The sequence below is a fragment of the Cyanistes caeruleus genome, chromosome 10 (assembly GCF_971803275.1).
Source record: "Cyanistes caeruleus chromosome 10, bCyaCae1.hap1.1, whole genome shotgun sequence".
Lineage (NCBI taxonomy): Eukaryota > Metazoa > Chordata > Aves > Passeriformes > Paridae > Cyanistes > Cyanistes caeruleus.
The window spans coordinates 21175298-21193772 of record NC_141710.1 but is presented as its reverse complement, the minus strand read 5'-3'; the positions used below and the strand labels follow the sequence as shown (position 1 = coordinate 21193772).

Below are 18475 nucleotides of genomic sequence, written 5' to 3'. Positions count from 1 at the left end.
TTAACTACAGGTCTAAATAAGACCCCTAAGTCCACATTTTCTAGTACACCTTAAGCCATTATCAAACCACATTTATGTATCCCTACTTTTTACATTGCCTAAGAACAGTACAATCAGAAGACAGATTAAAAATTAGCAAGTGAGATTTCTGTATAAAAATAATAAAACTTTAAGACAAAAGCCAAAGGATAAATATCTAAGATATCTTTAGTCTTCAGTTAGCTCATCAAAACAGAACATATCCTTTAGAACATATGTTACAGATATGCTACACTGTGTATCTTACAGAAATGCTACAAATGGGAACCCACTATCTCCATCATTTGAATGTTTTTCAAATGAACATTAGCAAACGTTGGAGCTTCAACTAAGTAGTTTATTTTACAACAGTAACTGAAAACAGAAAAAAAAACAAATTAGAAAGTGCTTAGCGACTTCCCTCCAAAATAAACCTAGGCATCAATTCATCCTCTAAAGCTTTGGTGCCGTTTGGATAAGGGCTCTCACCACATACCAGCGTGCAACTGCAGTGTGTTGTCCTAACTTGCAGCTTCAGTGGTTAATAAAAACATTAATAACATCTGCTATTAGCAAGCTCAAACAGTTGTAATTAAGAACAATGATTCTAACGTTGATCTCCAGAAGGTAATGGTAGAAAATCTGTTAGTGGAAACAAAGCAATAGTCTAATTAAAGGAAAATGAAGCACAGATTTTTCTGTAATCCAAATTTACTCTTTAAGGTCATTAGTTAAATAATATACGTATTAATCTGTCTGTCACAAACCTGCCTTTCAGCCAGTGTATGTGCATTGACTCCTTTTGATCTAGGGCAGCAGTTCTCAAACTTTAGGTCAGTTCCTTTTCTCCTTAGGAATACTGTACAGGCCCCTGAATACCTCCCTACACAATCATATATTATGCATTAATTTGCATAAAATACAAAAAATACATTATTTGCAGACACATACACATATTTAATTCAAATATACACAATGACTATCAGCACATGTACCCTTCTTTCCCTAAACAGGAGCTTAGGAATCCAGGTCTGTACATAAGGGGAGTGGAGCTACAAAAGGGAGGGAACAGAAGTACAAAATGCATCCATGAGCATCCATGCACAGGTGGTGGGGAACCAAAGGCCAAGAAGGTGCTGCTGCCTCAAAGCCCAGGCAGCTTCCAAGAGCATCAGTAACTGGAGAAATGTATTTGCTCCACAGAGTGTGAGAGGGAAGATGGAGTGGGACACTAAAATCCCACCACTGGGGTCTGCAGCATCCAAGACAAAATCTCTTGCCAGAGGGACAAATCAGGGCCACTGCATAATTCTCCCAGAGTTGCCAACGCTGGCATTCCTCCTGCTGACCTGCAGCTCCAGGCTCCCTCATGGCAGCAGCAGCTACTCCTGCACAAGCTCTGAGGGTGGCCTCACTGTTCCTTCCTCAGAGAACAGCCAGCACAGCTCACACTGGCCCCTGGATAAGGAAAAGGTGCTTGGAAACTTCCAATGAGGCAACGAGAATGCGCTACAGGGAAAGACATGTTAGAAGAGGTATCAGGAAAAAGAACATCTGGGCTATGCTGTCCCTTCTCTACCCCCAGTCTCTAAAGCAACTTGTCTTAACATGAGCTGGTCCTGGCTGCAGTTTTCAGGCCCTCACACCAAGGCATTTGGGAACCTGACCCCAAGAGCTCACACACTTCCTCAGGGTCCACTCTGAACCCCCATTTGAGAACTGCTGGTCTAGCTTAACTAGCAGCATGTGAAACTACAAACCTAACACTTAATGCCCCCTTAGTGCATAGCAGCATTCAGAGTAAAGTAACATGTGCTTCAGTTACCTCTGGCAGGAGTGTCAGTAGCCTGATCACGAGGATTTTGATGAGACATCTACATGGTTTATGGTATTTTACAGACTTCAAGAAAATACTATAGTGGCAGAGATGAGGATAAGCCTACATGAGGAAAACCAGCTGCCAACCTACCCCTTACAAACAATTTGCTCAAGACTAAAACAAACTCAGAGAGCACAACTAAATGCATAGCATTTTACTGGTACTAGTGCTTCCACAGGGCCTGTGGACACTTCTGTTAGTTCAGTCCAAACACTGCTGTATGTGGGAAAAGTCTTTCAGAATACAGCAACACAATTTAAATGGTGTCTAGATTGGGGTGGGGACTGGGATATTAATCATAACTCATAAGATGAAGTACATGTTGGGGAATACCTAACCTATCACAGCATATTTCACTTCATGTTTTTCCATGAAAAATTTCAACTCAAAGCATTACTCAGGTTTTACTATAAACCTATTAGTTGTTGAAAACTACAGAGGACTCCTGGTATAATCAAAGGAATAGTTTAAAGTCTTTATGTGAGGAGAGCCCCACCTACTTAACAAAACATCACAGTAACACTCATGCCACGGTGAAGATGTTGGCATATTACTGTCGGTTCCGTCACTGAGAAACTGTTGTTTAAACCTTCATGTTCACCTCCTAGGATTCTTTCAAGGAATTGATACGTGCACAGATTTTCAATGCAGGTCCAAGCTTAATATTCATTGCACTCATAAGGTGATCCTCCTTCAACAAGAGGAGAGCTTGTCCATCAATTTCTTGTGCTCTAAATTCATCTGCAATATCTTGACAACCTAAAGGTAATAAAAAATATGATTAAGAAATGTCCATTCTTAGATCAAATGATTTTATCCACACCAGATCTTTTCAGCTACACATTTTCCAGTGCCCATCCCTTTAGCTTGTTGAACCTAAATTACATGCAAGAGTTCAATGTTATGATGGGAATTCTGAAATAATATGAAAGTAATCTTTACTACAGCCTCTAATTACACTGTAGTTCTTGGAGAACTACTCATTGGGAGTTTCAAGTCCCAGCAAAGACAGAATTTTCATTTCATTAAGAGGAACAACCTCTCATCATTGGAAGTGATTGGGTAAACAGCACTGAAATAGCAATCAGGAACATAATTAAGTGGGTTCTTTCCAGCAATAAAAAGATATTATTATCTAAATCTATAAAAGATAACTATATTATACTGCTATGTGCAGTGAGAACATCCAAATAGCTACAATTTCCAAAAGGAGTTAATTCCATCTGTGTGTTACACCACTGAACTAAGGAAACAAAGTTTTGATGTATGGGCTTTGGCACAAATATCTCATGAAGATATTTATCATTAGTTATCAGAGTGAATATTCTACACATAGCAGTAATTCACTTCACAAGTGCAACTTTAATATGGTTGGATCTTTTTTCCCCATGTTAAACTCCTTTTCTCAACATGAAATACCAGTCTCAGATCATAACATAAAAAAGACTCTACATGGGTTGGACAGTCCTGAGTAACTGAGGGCCCCTTTCCACTAAAGAACACTGGAAATAAAGGTTCCTCCAAAGATGTTCTGGACATGTGCTGAGCAGAATCAGCCAGCTCTGCCTGGCTCTATGGCAGCTCTGTTAGACGGATAAATGTCTTCAAACAATATCCATGAGAGCACTCATTGTCAGTTGTTTATTTGAAGCTTCTTTCCCCCAGCCATGTTTTCAGTGGGGTTTTTTAATACATTTGTGTTCTTAATCCAGCAGTCTCTCCATCTGTCTCAGACCCTTTCAGACACACTTGAATTTGTGCTCCACCTTCCATTCCTGATTTCAATTATTCCTCAAGTAAGCTGATTTTTTGGCATTTTTGCATCTTCCCTTTTTAAAAGTACACTGTTATAGAAATATGAAATTACTGTGAAGAACTTTTCTACCTAGATGACAGCAACTAATTTTGTATTCTCTTATGTTTTCAGATTTAAATTCCATAAAGAATAGGTAGACTAATTTCCTGATGAATTTACAAATGTGTGCAAGGCAAATGGAAAGGAAACGTGGAAGGAAGTATCAACATCCAAACCTGAATTCATTTGGATTATTACTGTGTGAAGGTTGTAACATTCAAGGCTGGAAAAAGTTAGCTTTTCACAAAAAATAAAGCACAATTTTTTTAATGATTTGTTAATCAGATCTCATGCAACAATTAGCTCTGAAATCATCATAAAGGTTTTCTTATTGAAGTGTTGACAACAGATAAAACATCTGCAAATCAAATATTGAGTATTTCTGGGAAAGGTATCATGGCATGTCTGATTTGAGACCTGAACATGGTGATTGCCAGACCATACCATTTACAAAGAATCTGAGAGATCAGGAGAAGTTCTTATATTTAGGAACAAAGCTGTTCCTATTGAAATAGGAAACTGGATATTTGCTGCTGCTAGCTTTTTCCTTTAAGCAATTTCCATGAAACTTCTTAAATACTTTTTAAGTAGTTTATCACAGTCATTTTTGGAAAAGCAGAGGATGGAAGTTGAAGGTATTGCAGTTCCCTCATCCTGAGTATATTCTTAAACACTTTTGCAATTGCTTGTTGTGCAATAACTTGGCCAAAAAAAAAAAAAAAAAGGGTGGGGAGCAGGTGAAAGGTAATTGATCTTGCAACTGAAGAAAGGAGAACAATTCTGCTCAGCTTAAGCTGATCTGTCAATTCCCCCAGAAGAAGCAGCTAACAGTGCAAATGTCCTGGACATTGACTCCTACAAAAGGCTCCAGAGGAGCTCAGGAAAGGCCTGACAAAGACACAAGTCCATTTCAGCTACAGACTGCACAGAAAGCTATAAATGAAAACAGATGTCCCTAATGTTTATGGAAAAGTGACAAATCACCATCTCCTGCAGCATGGCAGATGGTCTGCACAGACTGCACCAAGTAGATATACAATATAAAATGCCATACTGAAAATCATCTATATTATTTTCTGCATTAACCAATCTTGGAAGTATATGATAAAACAATTTTTCAAGAGAGTGACTTGAAATATACTGGAAAGAATAAATCCCAAAATCACCCAAAAAGCCAAATTCAGTGATGTAGCAATAAAAATTCTGGCATGTTGTGAATATAAGTTTAAATATCTATTGAACTTTTTTTTTAAAAAGTATTTGAGAAACTAGGAATTCATATGGAGAGGAACAAGCAACTATAATAAATTTTTATTACATACAAATAATATAAGTTTGCTTAAAATCAAAGATCACATTGTTTATAGACTACAAAAAACTAAACCAGATCCAGCAGCTAGTGAAATACTCTAAAAGTAATGGATCCAAAACAGAAACCACATTTTAAGAATAAAATTTCTTGTTTCATATTTGCAAGTGAATTGTGTTTATGTGGCACTTCAATTATTCTAGCACAGGAACTACCATTTCTTGAGACCCTAGGATTAGTTACTGAATTAACTAGAGCCTCAAATCCATAAAAACAGTAACTGAAAACAGCAGTGATTGAACTACACTATAACAAAGCTCAAGTACAGAAACAGGAATGACCACATCCCATACCTAAGAGCTTTGCTTGTTTCTACAGCCATCACTGCAGGTTCCCAGAAGCAGATAGTGTTATGAATTGCAATAAACTATCAGAAGAAAGGTACTTGAAGGCTGACTTTTGCAGATTTTAGACATCTCTTACTCAATTCTTTGCCTGACCTACTACAAAAGACTGTCTGTCATAATGCATGTATGACTTAGCAGTGAAGATATATTCCTTACAGGCTAATAGTCTAATAGGATTCACAAAAAAATCATATAGCATTCCAGAAAAAGTAGAAAATCAGGAACAAACGTAGCCTTGGTTTTAATGGATAAGCAACAAAAATTCTGGTATGACTGCTGCTGTGGAACTGTGCCTTGCTATCTGTAGGGGTTACAATGTCTGATCTGATAAAATGGCATCCTTGGGAAGAAGTGGGGAGTAAAGCTTTAAATGTTATGATAGTTAGGAAATGATAAATATCAAATAACCTGAAGATGACATAAAGGTAACTGTGAATATTGAGCTAAAGGAAAGGTTTGTGAACAAAGAAAAAACAGATTATTTTTTCTGAGAACAAGCTGAGATCAGCAGTATGCAGCATTTCTAGGCAGAAGATCTCTGAGCAAAGCTATGCAAAATAAATTTTCACTTTATGGCAGAAAGTTGCTTGTTCTTTTTATCATGAAAGGTCTTTCAAACTTTTCAGTTGTATCAAGGGAAGTAACACTGTTCTTGCTTTTTCTACTGAATAAGCAGCAAGGGAGGAAGGAAGAGAAGAAGGAACAAGTGAGGAGGGAAGAGAAGAAAGCAGTGTACAGGGAAGAAGTCTGATCTCTCTACTGACCTCTTGAGAGAAGTCAGACTGAAGGAAGGAACAGCTCTAATCTCCATCAGCTGGGATGCAACAGCAGAAGTGGGATTAGTTCTATCAATATGGGATTTGTGCTGAAGGAACAAGCAAGAGGAAACAAATCACATTCCAGTCTCCATAACCAGCTAACACTGCTGCTGTTACCACACCACCTCCTCATCACAGTGCTGCTATAAAGCAAGGAACTTCATTGTTAAAACCAACAGAACAAGTTATTGCCCTTTCCATACCAGGCAGAGAATGTATAAAGGCCCAAACTTCATCGACAGTCCATACTGAGGGGTCAGTTTGCACCACTGGTAACAGGTCGATGCTCTCTGGCATTTTCCGCATCCTCAGCTCCCGAAGCTCCCGCTCCCTCTCCCTCTCACTCTGCCTCCGCAGGCGCGTGGTCATTGCCGTTGGAACAGCGTCTTCATGAGGAGCCAGATCTTCTTCTGCAGATGGATAAGTAATTGGAAGCTGGAAAATGCAGTAACTACAGTATTAGGCTTTATTTGCAATTCCCAAAGCAGTGCCATAGGTTTAAGCAAATATTCCACAGACCTGTCTAAGAAAATGATCCCGTGACGCCCCCTCAGGGCCGCTCGGCCGACGCCCGCGTCGCCCAAGACTTTGGCTATCTGACTTCCGATTCCAACGACTGGTCTTGTCTGATGGAAACAGCCCAAATTTCTTAGTGCAACTAAGGCTGTGCCTAAAGAAGTAAGATATATTCAATAATGCACTAGTAGTTTTTTGGACTGAATTCAATCAAGTAACCATAAAATCAGAGTCTTGTAGAAATGCCGCTTAATTGCAACAACAGCTGTCACAGAAATACAAGAGAAAGGTATCTCAAAGGCCATTTAATCAAAACCCTCATCTCACTGTGGGATCAAGTACATCCAGATTACCCCTGGAAGATGTCTGTCCTTCCCATTCTTAAAAATTTTCCACGACAGAGATACCTTTGCACTTTATCTCAGAGTACAGTTCTGCTCTGAAATGTCCACTTAAAACCTAAAATTAAATTGTATTTTCTGGTTCCATTTTCTCTACCTAGCTGATACTCAATCAAAGGAGGATAGAGGCAAAAATCCCATGTTAAGATTAAAGGATTAAATCCCTTTAAGATTACTTTGCTGGTGGTATCCCAAGAAGTACCAAATCAAAACTATATATTCCCACCTCCTGAATGGGAATGTAGCAGACATATGAAAAAGGTCATGTCCAGATACACTGATGCCAAAAAAGAATTATGTGATGACTAGAAATGGGAAACTCTTCCCCATTTCTAAAACTTATGGTATTAAACATCAACTTTCTAGTTGTTACAATGGAAGACTTTCCATTCAGATGTTGACTGTGAATTCTTGCTCTCTTAACTAGGAGAGATCAATCCATTAACCAGATAATGATAAACAATAACTACATAGAGTTACCTTTTGGCACAGGATGTGGAGCAGAATCTTTTTGACCGCAGAAACTTATTGGGATATCCCATTTTTCCACAAAATTCACACTTCAGAAGATCATTTTCAATTTCATCCAGTCCCTCTAAAGAAGGAATGAGGAATAAAGTTAGTTCCAATGACACAAAACTATGTTCACATCTCTCACCTCAAGAAGGCAAAAGATCTTCAAATATTTAACACGTTCAATTAAATACTTTGATTAACAGACAATTATGCAAAGATAAGCAAGTAACAGATTTAATTCTGTCTTGAAAAGATCTTGAGCAAACTGAATCTTAATGAACCTTCAATTAAGTTATTCAAAGAACTTAATCAGTTCCTTGTTGAATTTCAAGCCATCCATGAGCAGGTCTGCCCTCAAACACAGCAAGCAATTCAAAAAGAAGGGTTACATTCCTCATGAATTGCTTCATAAGGAGTTCATTAGGAGAACCAGGCCTTCCACAATCTAAACGCAAACTCTCCTGTAATGACATAATGAATTAACCTTTTAAAGAACTTTCTTTGAATATGCAGCTGCTACAACCAAAGGGACTTGTGAAAGCAAAGAAAACATTGAATCTTGAGTATATATAACATTCAATCAATGAAAAAGATAAGCAGGATGCAATAAAGAAAAGGATTATGTCATCTGCTGATTTACAGCTTATTGTTACAGAGTATTTTCTGTTATTGGTGAAGTGAGACTGGCATTTTCCTCCTCTACAAAAAGCACTAGTGCAGCAAAGAGCTGGAAATACTGAGAAGGGTATTTGAAGGGTGTTTCTATCACACACAGTCATACCTGGTTCACTATCAGAAAATCTCCTCTATTTAACTTCTATGTACATGGACATGTCTCAGTGTTGGAGGTTTCCTACCAGTGAATCTAATGAGTAGTTACAAATTCTCTACATAAACCTAACACCAGCTGTAAGGAACAATAACTAAACCCAAAACTATGAGAGTTAGGATAATTCCACAAAACAGACAAGCTGTCTGAAATCTGAAACACAGCATAGTGTTAATACTGAAAACTGGATTAACATCTAATGAAACAAATTAAGGACAAAATAAGTGCTGCAAAGAGTTTTGATACGGAAGAGGGAATAGAACTGTTTTAAGAGGATGAAAGAAAGAGCTGCATTAAGCCTAAATTTAAGCATTTCACCAATAATACCTCTGGTGAAATAAGGATACAAGCTGTGGGAAAGAAAACCCAGGGGTGACTAAAAAGTTCTGAACTTTCAAATCTTAGATGAATTTATACGAAATTGTGTGTTCACGGAATAACTTGGTTTTTCTGGGGCAGGCCACAGTTTGATTCCCATTTCATAGCACACAGAACTGGAGGGGGGAAATAGGAATTTAAACAAAAACTACAAACCTTCTGCAATCATATCCTCTATCTCTGTGTCTGATGAGTTGTCTGCATGTTTTGTGTTCTGCAAGTCTGACTCAACACACACCACACTCATTATCTGACCCTCCACCAGCAATCTCTTCTCTGCAGGCTGTTCTACCAGCAAAGATGAACGACTGACCTAGTGTAATAAAAACAAAGCCACAGTGAGTAATTAACATTATTCACAACAGTGAATAATTAAAAAGAGTATTTGTGACTTAACAGTTGTAACTGAGATGATCAGCTTCTACTTCATATCAATGAAGCATAATTATATTGTGCCAAAGCTCATTTCTCAAACAAATTAAGACACACTCCTGCTCTGCAGAGTTTGCAATTATATTTAACAAAGGAAGAAACACATTATATCTACAGAAATGAAGGAATGGGAAAATGGGACACACATTAAATTAGTAAAACATATTTTAAATTGTCAGTTTGTGATTTAAAATTTTCAACAGTAATTCTTACCAGACACAGCACTAATTACACCTAGCTGTTAAGAGCCTGCCAGTGCTTGAAACAACAAATTGTAACATTTTAGAATTTTAACACAGACTCAGCTCTGAAGTTTAAATTAAGGTGTTGCTTAAATTGAGGGATCCAGGAGGCAGACAAATGTAAAAAAGTTATTTCAAATGATAGCCTAAACCCACTCTCTATAGTTATCTCTAGATATAGCTTACTAAAGTCACCAATCAGTGCAGAAAACACCAAAACCAACATCTGAAACATAATTCAAGATCTAAATATCTACAACCCACAAATAACATCATTCTTATAAAGAGTTAATTTCAAAGTTTAGTAGCAAAATATTCCTAGCAACTTTTAGACTTACAGGGAATGGCTCCAACCCCTCCTGAATCACAAAGCCTTCGATGACGTGGGTCAGGATCTGGGGTTTAACAATAGCTTGTGGAGGTTTATTTTCTAGGCTGGGGATGCTATTGGGCATGGATGTGCTGTTGCTCCTTGTCGTTGCTGCTGGAAGCAAAAGAGGTGGTGGTGGAATAGAGGCATGGGAAGGATCAGATGGAGATTTAATTACTGAGGCACTGACTGATGATGTCACTGAAGGCAGTCCCCCATGTTCTGCAAAAAATAACAAAACACATTATATTTTATCACTTATGTATAAATCCCCAAGACTCATGCCTGCAGCCATCAACCCCTAACACAGGCTCTTCCCTAGGCTTTAAAGATTCCACTTTTAAAACAAGATGGTTTATCTCAACAGACTATTCCACAAACACACCCTCCTCATACAAACATTTTCCTTTACTCAGTACCTGCAAACTACAAACATAGTTGGCCATTAGAAACTTACACAAATCAGAAAACCAAAAGCTACATTAATTTGGCATTTGTCCTCACCTGACAAAGGATCTTCTGAATTAAGAGCATCTCCGTTGCCCAAGGTTATGGCTGGTGGGGACAAGGTGGGTGGTGTCGGTGTTCTTGCCATGTGGACACAATCTGAGTCCTCGGGCATCTCCTCTTCACACACATTCTCCACTTGGTAAATCTGCATCCAACAAACTATTGCTTTAGAGAGATTTCCATTCTATCTTAACACCTTAAAAGAGTTGCATAAATACAGCTTTAAAAATAAATTACCAGTTCAAATATGTTAATATTTTAATAAAATACTGGTTCCCAAAATGCATACCAAACTGTGAATTTTGGGGCTATCACAATATCTATGAGAGTAAAATTATTTTGTTACAAACAGCAATACATAAGTAAACACAGTTGTCCAGAGCAGAGAACTTGACTTTTTCAATATGTGTATTCTTATGTGTATAGTTTACTGTTATTTACACATACATTTGATGTTATTTAAATACATCTGCAAAATTCAAGTTTAATGACAAGTCTACAAATTGTTCTATCTTATACAGCAGTGTAATCAAGCTGAATATTTCAGAAGTATTTCACACCAAGACTATCAAGCATTAGTGGTTATAAGAGATTTTAATGTCTTTCCCACAAAAGTATTGAAATAAATTTACATAAATTCCTGACAGTCAGTTTAGCAGATTAAAACGTAAAACACCACCCTGTCAAAAGCAAACCTGGCTCCTACTCTTTTGCCCAATTTCTCCATGAAATAGCAAAGTTGAGATTACTACCCTCTTTAAATAAATTAAAAATGAACAGCACACCCCTTCCTTAACCTGTTGAAAGCCTCAAAAAAGCCTACAAGAGCTGCTGATTCTTTTGCTCAACTTAATCTCATGAGCATTTTACCACTAAAGCCCAGCAATGCCATCTTAAATGTCAGCCTTATTTGCATATAATCTCTTTTCCTGTACATGATTTTAATCTAGTGATTGAAAACCTTCAATTACAAAGTGCAGATAACTGAGACAAACACTGAACCAAATTAAATGGTGGTGACAGGAATTGCCAAAACAGCATCAAAATTCCCCTATTCTTTTATGAAGAGGATATTTTTAATGGTAGTACAAAAGTAATTATCCAGAAACATATTGTCTTAATAACCTGATATGCGCCTTCCAACTAGTATAGATTGTTCTCCTAATCAAAATCTATTTGTATTGAGGTAAAAGTTTACACGTCACATTTACCAAAATTCTTTATATAAGCATTGTCGTATATTACTTACTTTTTTAGACTTCAAATACGTTGTCATTTCATTAAGAAACAAGATTTTAGATCTCAAATTTACACTTTCACACTTCCTGGTTGATATTTTTGACTGATGATACATTAATAAAAGCCAACAAAACCCCAAACCAAAAAAGCCTATTGTTTTCTTAAAACTCAGTTCTGTAATCAATAGGTTTCTTATCCTCTGTCTAGCACCTGATTTAGGTCCCTTTGAAGTCAACGGGCCAGACTTACAGCTCTGGAGTAGCCCAGAGAAAGAATAAAGGATGCAATGTTACCACTCACCACTGGAGTTTCAATCGGAACTGACGGCTGCACCTGCAGGTTTACTGCGACAGTCTGTGGCGGAGGAAGAGTTTGAAATGGCAGCTGGACCAAAGCCTCTGCAGCAGGAAGTTCTTCCTCAGAAACCAAAGCGTTTTGAACCAAAACCTGGCCCTGGGACAGAATTTCAGGCTGCACTTGTAAAGACTGCACAGACTGCAGGGGCAGCGGTTGGATCTGGGTTGAGGAGGCAGAGAGTTGAGGCGGAGCTGCCAGAGGGATGGGAGCGGATTGCAGGGCTGGATACTGCTGGTGTGGCGTGGAGGACACGAGCTGCTGGCCCGGGGAAACCAAGCTGGGCGGCTCCACGGCCCCGATGTGCACGGCAGAGGAGGGCGGGAGCGGCAGGTGCGGCGGAAGGCTGAGAGGCTGCGATGGCCGCACGGGGTTGGCAGCAGCCGCCTGGGGAGCGGCCGGCTCGGGCTGTAGAGCCGCCGGCACCAGGGAGCTGGCCTGGGACTGGATAAGGGCTTGAGGGTGAATAATTATGGTGGGTGACTGACTCGGGGAGTGGGACGGCGGAGGGGACACCACCACTGACTGCTGAGCTGACTGGGATGGGGTAGGAGAGAGCGTGAGAGGCGGAGGATGGATGTGGATAGGGGAGCAGTGGGACTGGACGCTGCTGGGAGCGGGAGGCAGCGCATGGCTGGGGAGGGGCAGACAGTGCTGGGATGGAGGCGGTTCCTGGCCCGGAGGAGTTTGGAGTGCAATCGGCTGGACTTGCTGTTGCTGCTGCAGGATCAGCTGATGATGGGAAATCTTTGGAGATGGCGAATGGAGTGGGATCTGCTGATGTTTTACTAGAGAATGAGGTTGTAATGGAGAATATGAAGCTGTGAAGGAAGGGGAAAAAAGTGACAATTAGCATTTATTTCTTCAAGTTCTGAAAATATTATAAAATATCTCAAAAATTCTCACGTTAAAGATCAGCACAATTTTTTTAAAGCTTCCAGTATTTGTTTAAAAATACCTTCTTCGACAGCACACAGAACACAAGAACAATTTATTAGGGGTGTATACCAGTTTCCAAAGCAAAATGCAGGAATGAATAAATTAATATGGCCAAGCATTTTACATATATGTACTTTCTATAAAGAAGTGTCTAAACTTATCTCTTTGCCGCTAGGTCTAAGATTATTGCTGATCCATCCCTATTTAAGAATTTCACGCAACTTTAAATGGATTTAACCTTTGCTTTCAAACAGATTGGAAGAGAAATGATAAGTACAACAGGATTTGCTGATATGTGTTAAGTTAAACTTCAGATAACACTTTGTTACGAGACTAAATAAAATTTGAAGAGTTTAGTATAAATTTAAACCGTTGAAAGCATTTGTCTGAACTTGAACACAGCAACTGAGAAGCACAAATCTAAAAGCAGTGCAGCTTCCGGAGAAATCACATCACCTTTTCAGTGAACCAGTGACTCACCAGTCATTTCTTACAGTACACACACATATTTTCCTCCACACACAAACATCTTCTTGCTTTGTCTTGTCCACTTGAGAAACAACTAATTTATGTAGGTTTCTTTTCATTTGTTCTGCTACCAAAGATGTTTTTTTTTCTTACCAGCATGACTTCTGAGAGCATTAGGGTTCAATACCTCCACAATGTCTGCCTCCAACTCCCACTCTTTCTCTAAAAGTTGTCATTAAGCCAAGCTACATTTCACAGAATTCAGACCAATTATCTAGACTACCATCACTTTTTCAAAATAAGAAAGGTAAGATGCAAATATGCTACATGCAGTGTAAGTGCTTCTCTAACTAAGTGGAGGTTATTTTGATTTATCTCTATACAAAATACTAAAATTCTGAGCACTGTTATCTATGGGTTTATAAAAGTACTTGATAAAAGAACATTCTCATGACACAGGCAACACAGAAAAAAAAACAAACCACCAATAAAATGGATTTAGACAGGAGCAAGAGGCTTGAGGTGATTTCAGCCTATATTTTGCTGCCCAGAGATGGGATGGCATGTCCTGACAATGAACATACAGAGACCAGGAATAAGAATCATGTTTGTGCTGTGACTCAATAGGGTATTGCAGTTGTTATATTCTGCTTGTATTGTGATTTAAGAACATTCCTGCCTCTGCTTAATCAAAATCCTGTGCAACATCCAATACCAACAAATAAGTGAATTTACTAATAAAATCTGAACTCTGTTCATATGGAATATCTATAATAACATGGTCAGGGAGCACTGAACTGACAGAACTGTGATATACAAATTAGTTTCCTATAGCTCCACATTCATCCCACCTGGTGTAATTAAGTGGTGTATGCTGGATGTCCGTGTGACCGGCGTGCTCCGACACTCCGGAGCGGGGCTCTCGCCTTTCCTATTGCTTTCTGAGGGATCTGGCTGGCTGCCCTTGGAGCTGCTGACAGCTTTACTGGGGCACAGGGACTGAGTTTGACTGCTGCTCTTTGGTGGGCCATTCTGTGAACTTGACAACACACCCAGCTTCTGACTGCGCAACGTCAAGTTCTGAACCTGGGAATACATGAAAAGATCCAAACTCTATAAATAGCTGATAAATATCAGGCAAAAACAGAAAAAAAAAATTACATTTTGTAATGCTTCTCATTCCGTGTGATCACAAAAAGCTAAAAATCTGCATATCAAAGTATCTTTAAAGCCATAAAATTTAGAGAAGGATAGGAATCTTTATTACTTCAATGATAAATACAGAAATCTTTTTTCACTTATTAGATTTTTAAAAGAAATGGAAATTGTTAATTAATTTGAATTAAACCTTTCATTTTTCTCTTTCATTGTGCCTTCAAAGTAAGTGATACAAGGCATCTTAAGCAAAGGCAAATTTATTTTTACAGACACTGTGGATGTGCACTGGTCTGTGAGTGGGCTTCCAGACACCAACATAAACCAAAGCCTTAGGTGGTCAGTGGGACCACTCTCTTCTCTGCTATCTGTGTGCTAAAAATCTGAGACCTCTGTTTCTATATTAATCTCCAAATTAACCAAAATTAACCTCCCTTCTCATCATGACACCTCCAATGTCACATGAAACAAAAGGTTTGCTTTCTGAAATGTAAATCAGTCAGGGATCATTTTCACTGACGTCTGTTATACCACACCCAGATTCTGTACATAATGATCCCAGATCTCCAATCCTACGTTCTGCGCTAAAATTTCATTTTCAAGCATAATGCCTACCCTTGTAGCACTAATTTACATCATCTTTTACATGAAAAAGAGAACTAATTATTATCACCATTCCCTATTTTGATTACATAATCCCTCAACAGTTAGTACCTGTAAAATGAGTAGCCAGTTTACATTCCACTTCCCAGTGCTCGGTGTGTCACCACAGGACACATACAAACCCAAGTCACCAGTGCTTGCTTCCTCACTAGCATGCAGGAGGCATTTACTGCCATCCTGCCCCAGTGAGGACAAATCCTTCAGCACACCTTCACAGGCAAGGTGACTCAGCTGGAGTTTGGCAGAGCCAATCCAGCAGCTCATCTGCTCTCTGGTCTGGGATGAAAGTAAAGCAAGAAAACCTGAAGCACAACATTTCCTTACTCTTCAGTTTTGTCCCACTTGACAGGCAGACCTTTAATAAGTTTACACAAGCCCACCTGAGTAGCTGCAGACTGACAGGAAGATGAGGACGATGAGGAGACAACAGGAATGTCAGACTGGACAGCAGCCACAGTTGTCGCAGGAGTAAAAATAAGCTGTTAAGCAAGAAAAAAATACATGCTAACAGACTGAAATTTTTACAATCTGTGAAAAAAATGCAGGGTCTTAAAGAGATACATAACTTACACATACTGATGTACAGCTTCTAAGATTTAGTTTTCTACTTTTAGATTAATTTATTCAAAGAACTATTTATCATTAAAACTTTAGTAAACAAAGAAAATAATAGCAAATTGAAAGGGAATAAAAGAGAATAATGCAAACCAAATATAACAATATATTTGTTCAGCATATTGAGAAAAATCTTTGAGATAAATAAATACACCTATGAACATTCATACAAGCATTTAAGAGGACTTTCCCTTCAATTCTACAAATTAGTGAAAAAAAAAAAAAAAACAGACAAAAGAGCAGCCCAATATCTACTATATTTAAGAAAGAGAGCTTAGATCTTCCAATAGGGACAGACCAAAGCCAAACTTTGCAAGGACTGTAATCAAAATTTACCATCTGAGCTCGTAGATACATTTGAGCCTGGCTTGCACTCAGGGTGGGCGAGGTGCTGCCCAGCAACATCGTCTGTTGGGTGATGCTGCTGCTGGTGGTGTTGGAGGTCTGAGAACGGCTTATTATCTGTGCAGGTGTAGGAGAGGTGGAGAGGTTAATCTAAGGAAACAAAAATATTGTTTCTGTCATGGAAATTCCATCACCCTAGAGTCTAAAGCCAGAAAGCCCTTGACAACAATGGCAGGGGCAGTTAGAATCTCTGAACTGTGAAGATATCAAAAATATATTGAGCCAATCATCACACATCATTGGATTCTGGCAAGATTGTATGTTTTCATTTTTAAACTGCAAGTAACCATTTTGCAGTAAGTACAACAAGCAGTTCCAAATATAAACAATGATATGAAGTCTGAAAAATATGTCTCATAGAAATACACATTAATTGAATATGTAAAATGAGATTTCAATATTTTAAGAAGAACACCTGAACTTTAATATTTCAGATCTTTAAATGCTTATATTAACTACCTGTATTGGTATCTACTATTATGCAATCTGATCGGGACACTTCTTTGTGCCACCACTTATGGACTTTCAATCCTCATTTCACATCACACTGAAAATGACTGAAGACTAAAACCTTCTCCAATTTCTTATTAAATGCTCCTCAAGAAGCACTCTTTAGCATCTTCTTAAAAAAATAAGCTGTTGTGTCTTTTCTTTTTCTTTTTTTCTCTAACCAGTCTAACAGAGTTAAGTGCCCAGCTCTTTTTCATCACTTACTTAAAAGATTTCCTTGAAAAACCCCAGCCCAATTATTTTGTTAGTTTAACATCAGACATCTTAATAGACTTTCCCTCTGAAATTAAATGAATAAATGGTTTTACTTCTAACAACTGTAAGCCAAGCCAAGCTATGAGAGCTTAAAAAAATACACAATTAAACCATTGAAGCTATGTACTGGAATCATGAAGAGCTTGAGGGTGTGATTAATAAGCAGGATGTCTGTAGGACTGACAAATCCTACTTCAGAAAACTGTAAAACTGTACAGAAGAGATTGTGCATGTCTGACAATGGCACTTAAAGAAATACAGCATGAATTGAACACAGAGCCACTCACAACTGAAACCTGAGCACATGCCTAGAATATGGGGAATGAAACTGCAAAAAAGATGAATGATAAAAGATGCTAATCAATAAAAGAATGAATGCTATAAATAGTCAATCAGTTTCATAAATATATGTGAGCATTAACTTGGATTATTTAGATTTAGTGCTATTTAATCCCTGATACAGTTATGATTTTCACCTACAGTAGTGCGCTGAATAAAGAAACTAATGCAGAAAATCCAGTAAGAAGTCATGTAAGAGATGAGAGCTCAGGAAGTGATTTCTGCAGGAGTTTGAACAGCCACAGGTACTTGTGGAGTGAGCAGCTGCTCCTCAGAGCACCAAGAGGGGTCTGGGACTGGGGAAGCCAACACTGGCCACCAACAATCCCATACAGCACCCAGCACTTACTACAGAGTCATCATACTTCTGTTCACTGTGTCTGTAGTATTAATTTTAACAATACAAACTAAAATACTGTTAATATTTTCTGGTTTTCCCTGTAGCCATATAACAACCAGGTGGGATTGGGAATGGAGGAAGGGCTTGGTGCAGTTACGTACCGAGGTCTGCGACATGCTTGACTGCTGAGTGACACTCCCAGTGGGGGAAGTACATTGCCTCCCACCTGACAGGCTTGCCTAAATAGCAAGAATATGTGTCAAATAGTGAAATCAGAAAGTGCTTAAGTGATGTTCATTTTATTCCATAAATCATCAGAAACAGCCCTCTCTATCCTTCTCTGAGTTAACAGTAAGATGCTTTACTCAGTGGAAATAGTTTTCAGCAAAGTGCACTCTGCACTATGGAGTGCTACCTGCAAGGTGCTAAATTCCTTGAAGTCCTACCAAATTTCAGGCATATAATTCTTTCAGATCAAGACTTGAAGAAAAATGATCAGATGTAAAGTCTGCCAAGCTGCTAATGATGGAGCTAAGTGATCACCTCACTACCTATGGTGCTCAAAACGTAAAACGTGATATAAAAAAAAATCATTATTAAAACTCATATCATAATTTTATCATGACTAGAATCTTCTAAAAATAAAACATACTTTATAAATGCTCTAAAGAACAGCCTCATATTCTGGAATGGTAACTTATGTATGCACACCT

At 38.5% G+C, this 18475-nt stretch overlaps 1 protein-coding gene across 50 annotated transcripts in view; it reads right to left on the bottom strand.

The window, feature by feature from the left end:
- Window positions 1-18475, bottom strand: part of PHC3 (polyhomeotic homolog 3) — a 31414-nt gene that overhangs the window by 8138 nt on the left and 4801 nt on the right. For 2 of the 50 annotated variants that reach the window (XM_086844338.1, XM_086844344.1), the window contains 12 exons: window positions 17924-18001; window positions 16250-16408; window positions 15679-15777; window positions 14332-14566; window positions 12020-12894; window positions 10475-10625; window positions 9939-10192; window positions 9083-9239; window positions 7684-7798; window positions 6806-6956; window positions 6490-6721; window positions 356-2656 (listed from right to left, as the gene is read on the bottom strand). In XM_086844338.1, coding sequence (XP_086700464.1) covers window positions 2502-2656; window positions 6490-6721; window positions 6806-6956; window positions 7684-7798; window positions 9083-9239; window positions 9939-10192; window positions 10475-10625; window positions 12020-12894; window positions 14332-14566; window positions 15679-15777; window positions 16250-16408; window positions 17924-18001 — 2661 coding nt within the window. In that variant the 3' untranslated portion in view covers window positions 356-2501. Of the gene's footprint in view, window positions 1-355; window positions 2657-6232; window positions 6334-6489; window positions 6722-6805; window positions 6957-7683; window positions 7799-9082; window positions 9240-9938; window positions 10193-10474; window positions 10626-12019; window positions 12895-14331; window positions 14567-15678; window positions 15778-16249; window positions 16409-17923; window positions 18002-18475 lie in introns of those variants that run through there. The other 48 variants (XM_086844340.1, XM_086844345.1, XR_015274624.1 and 45 more) reach the window with 47 other exon arrangements.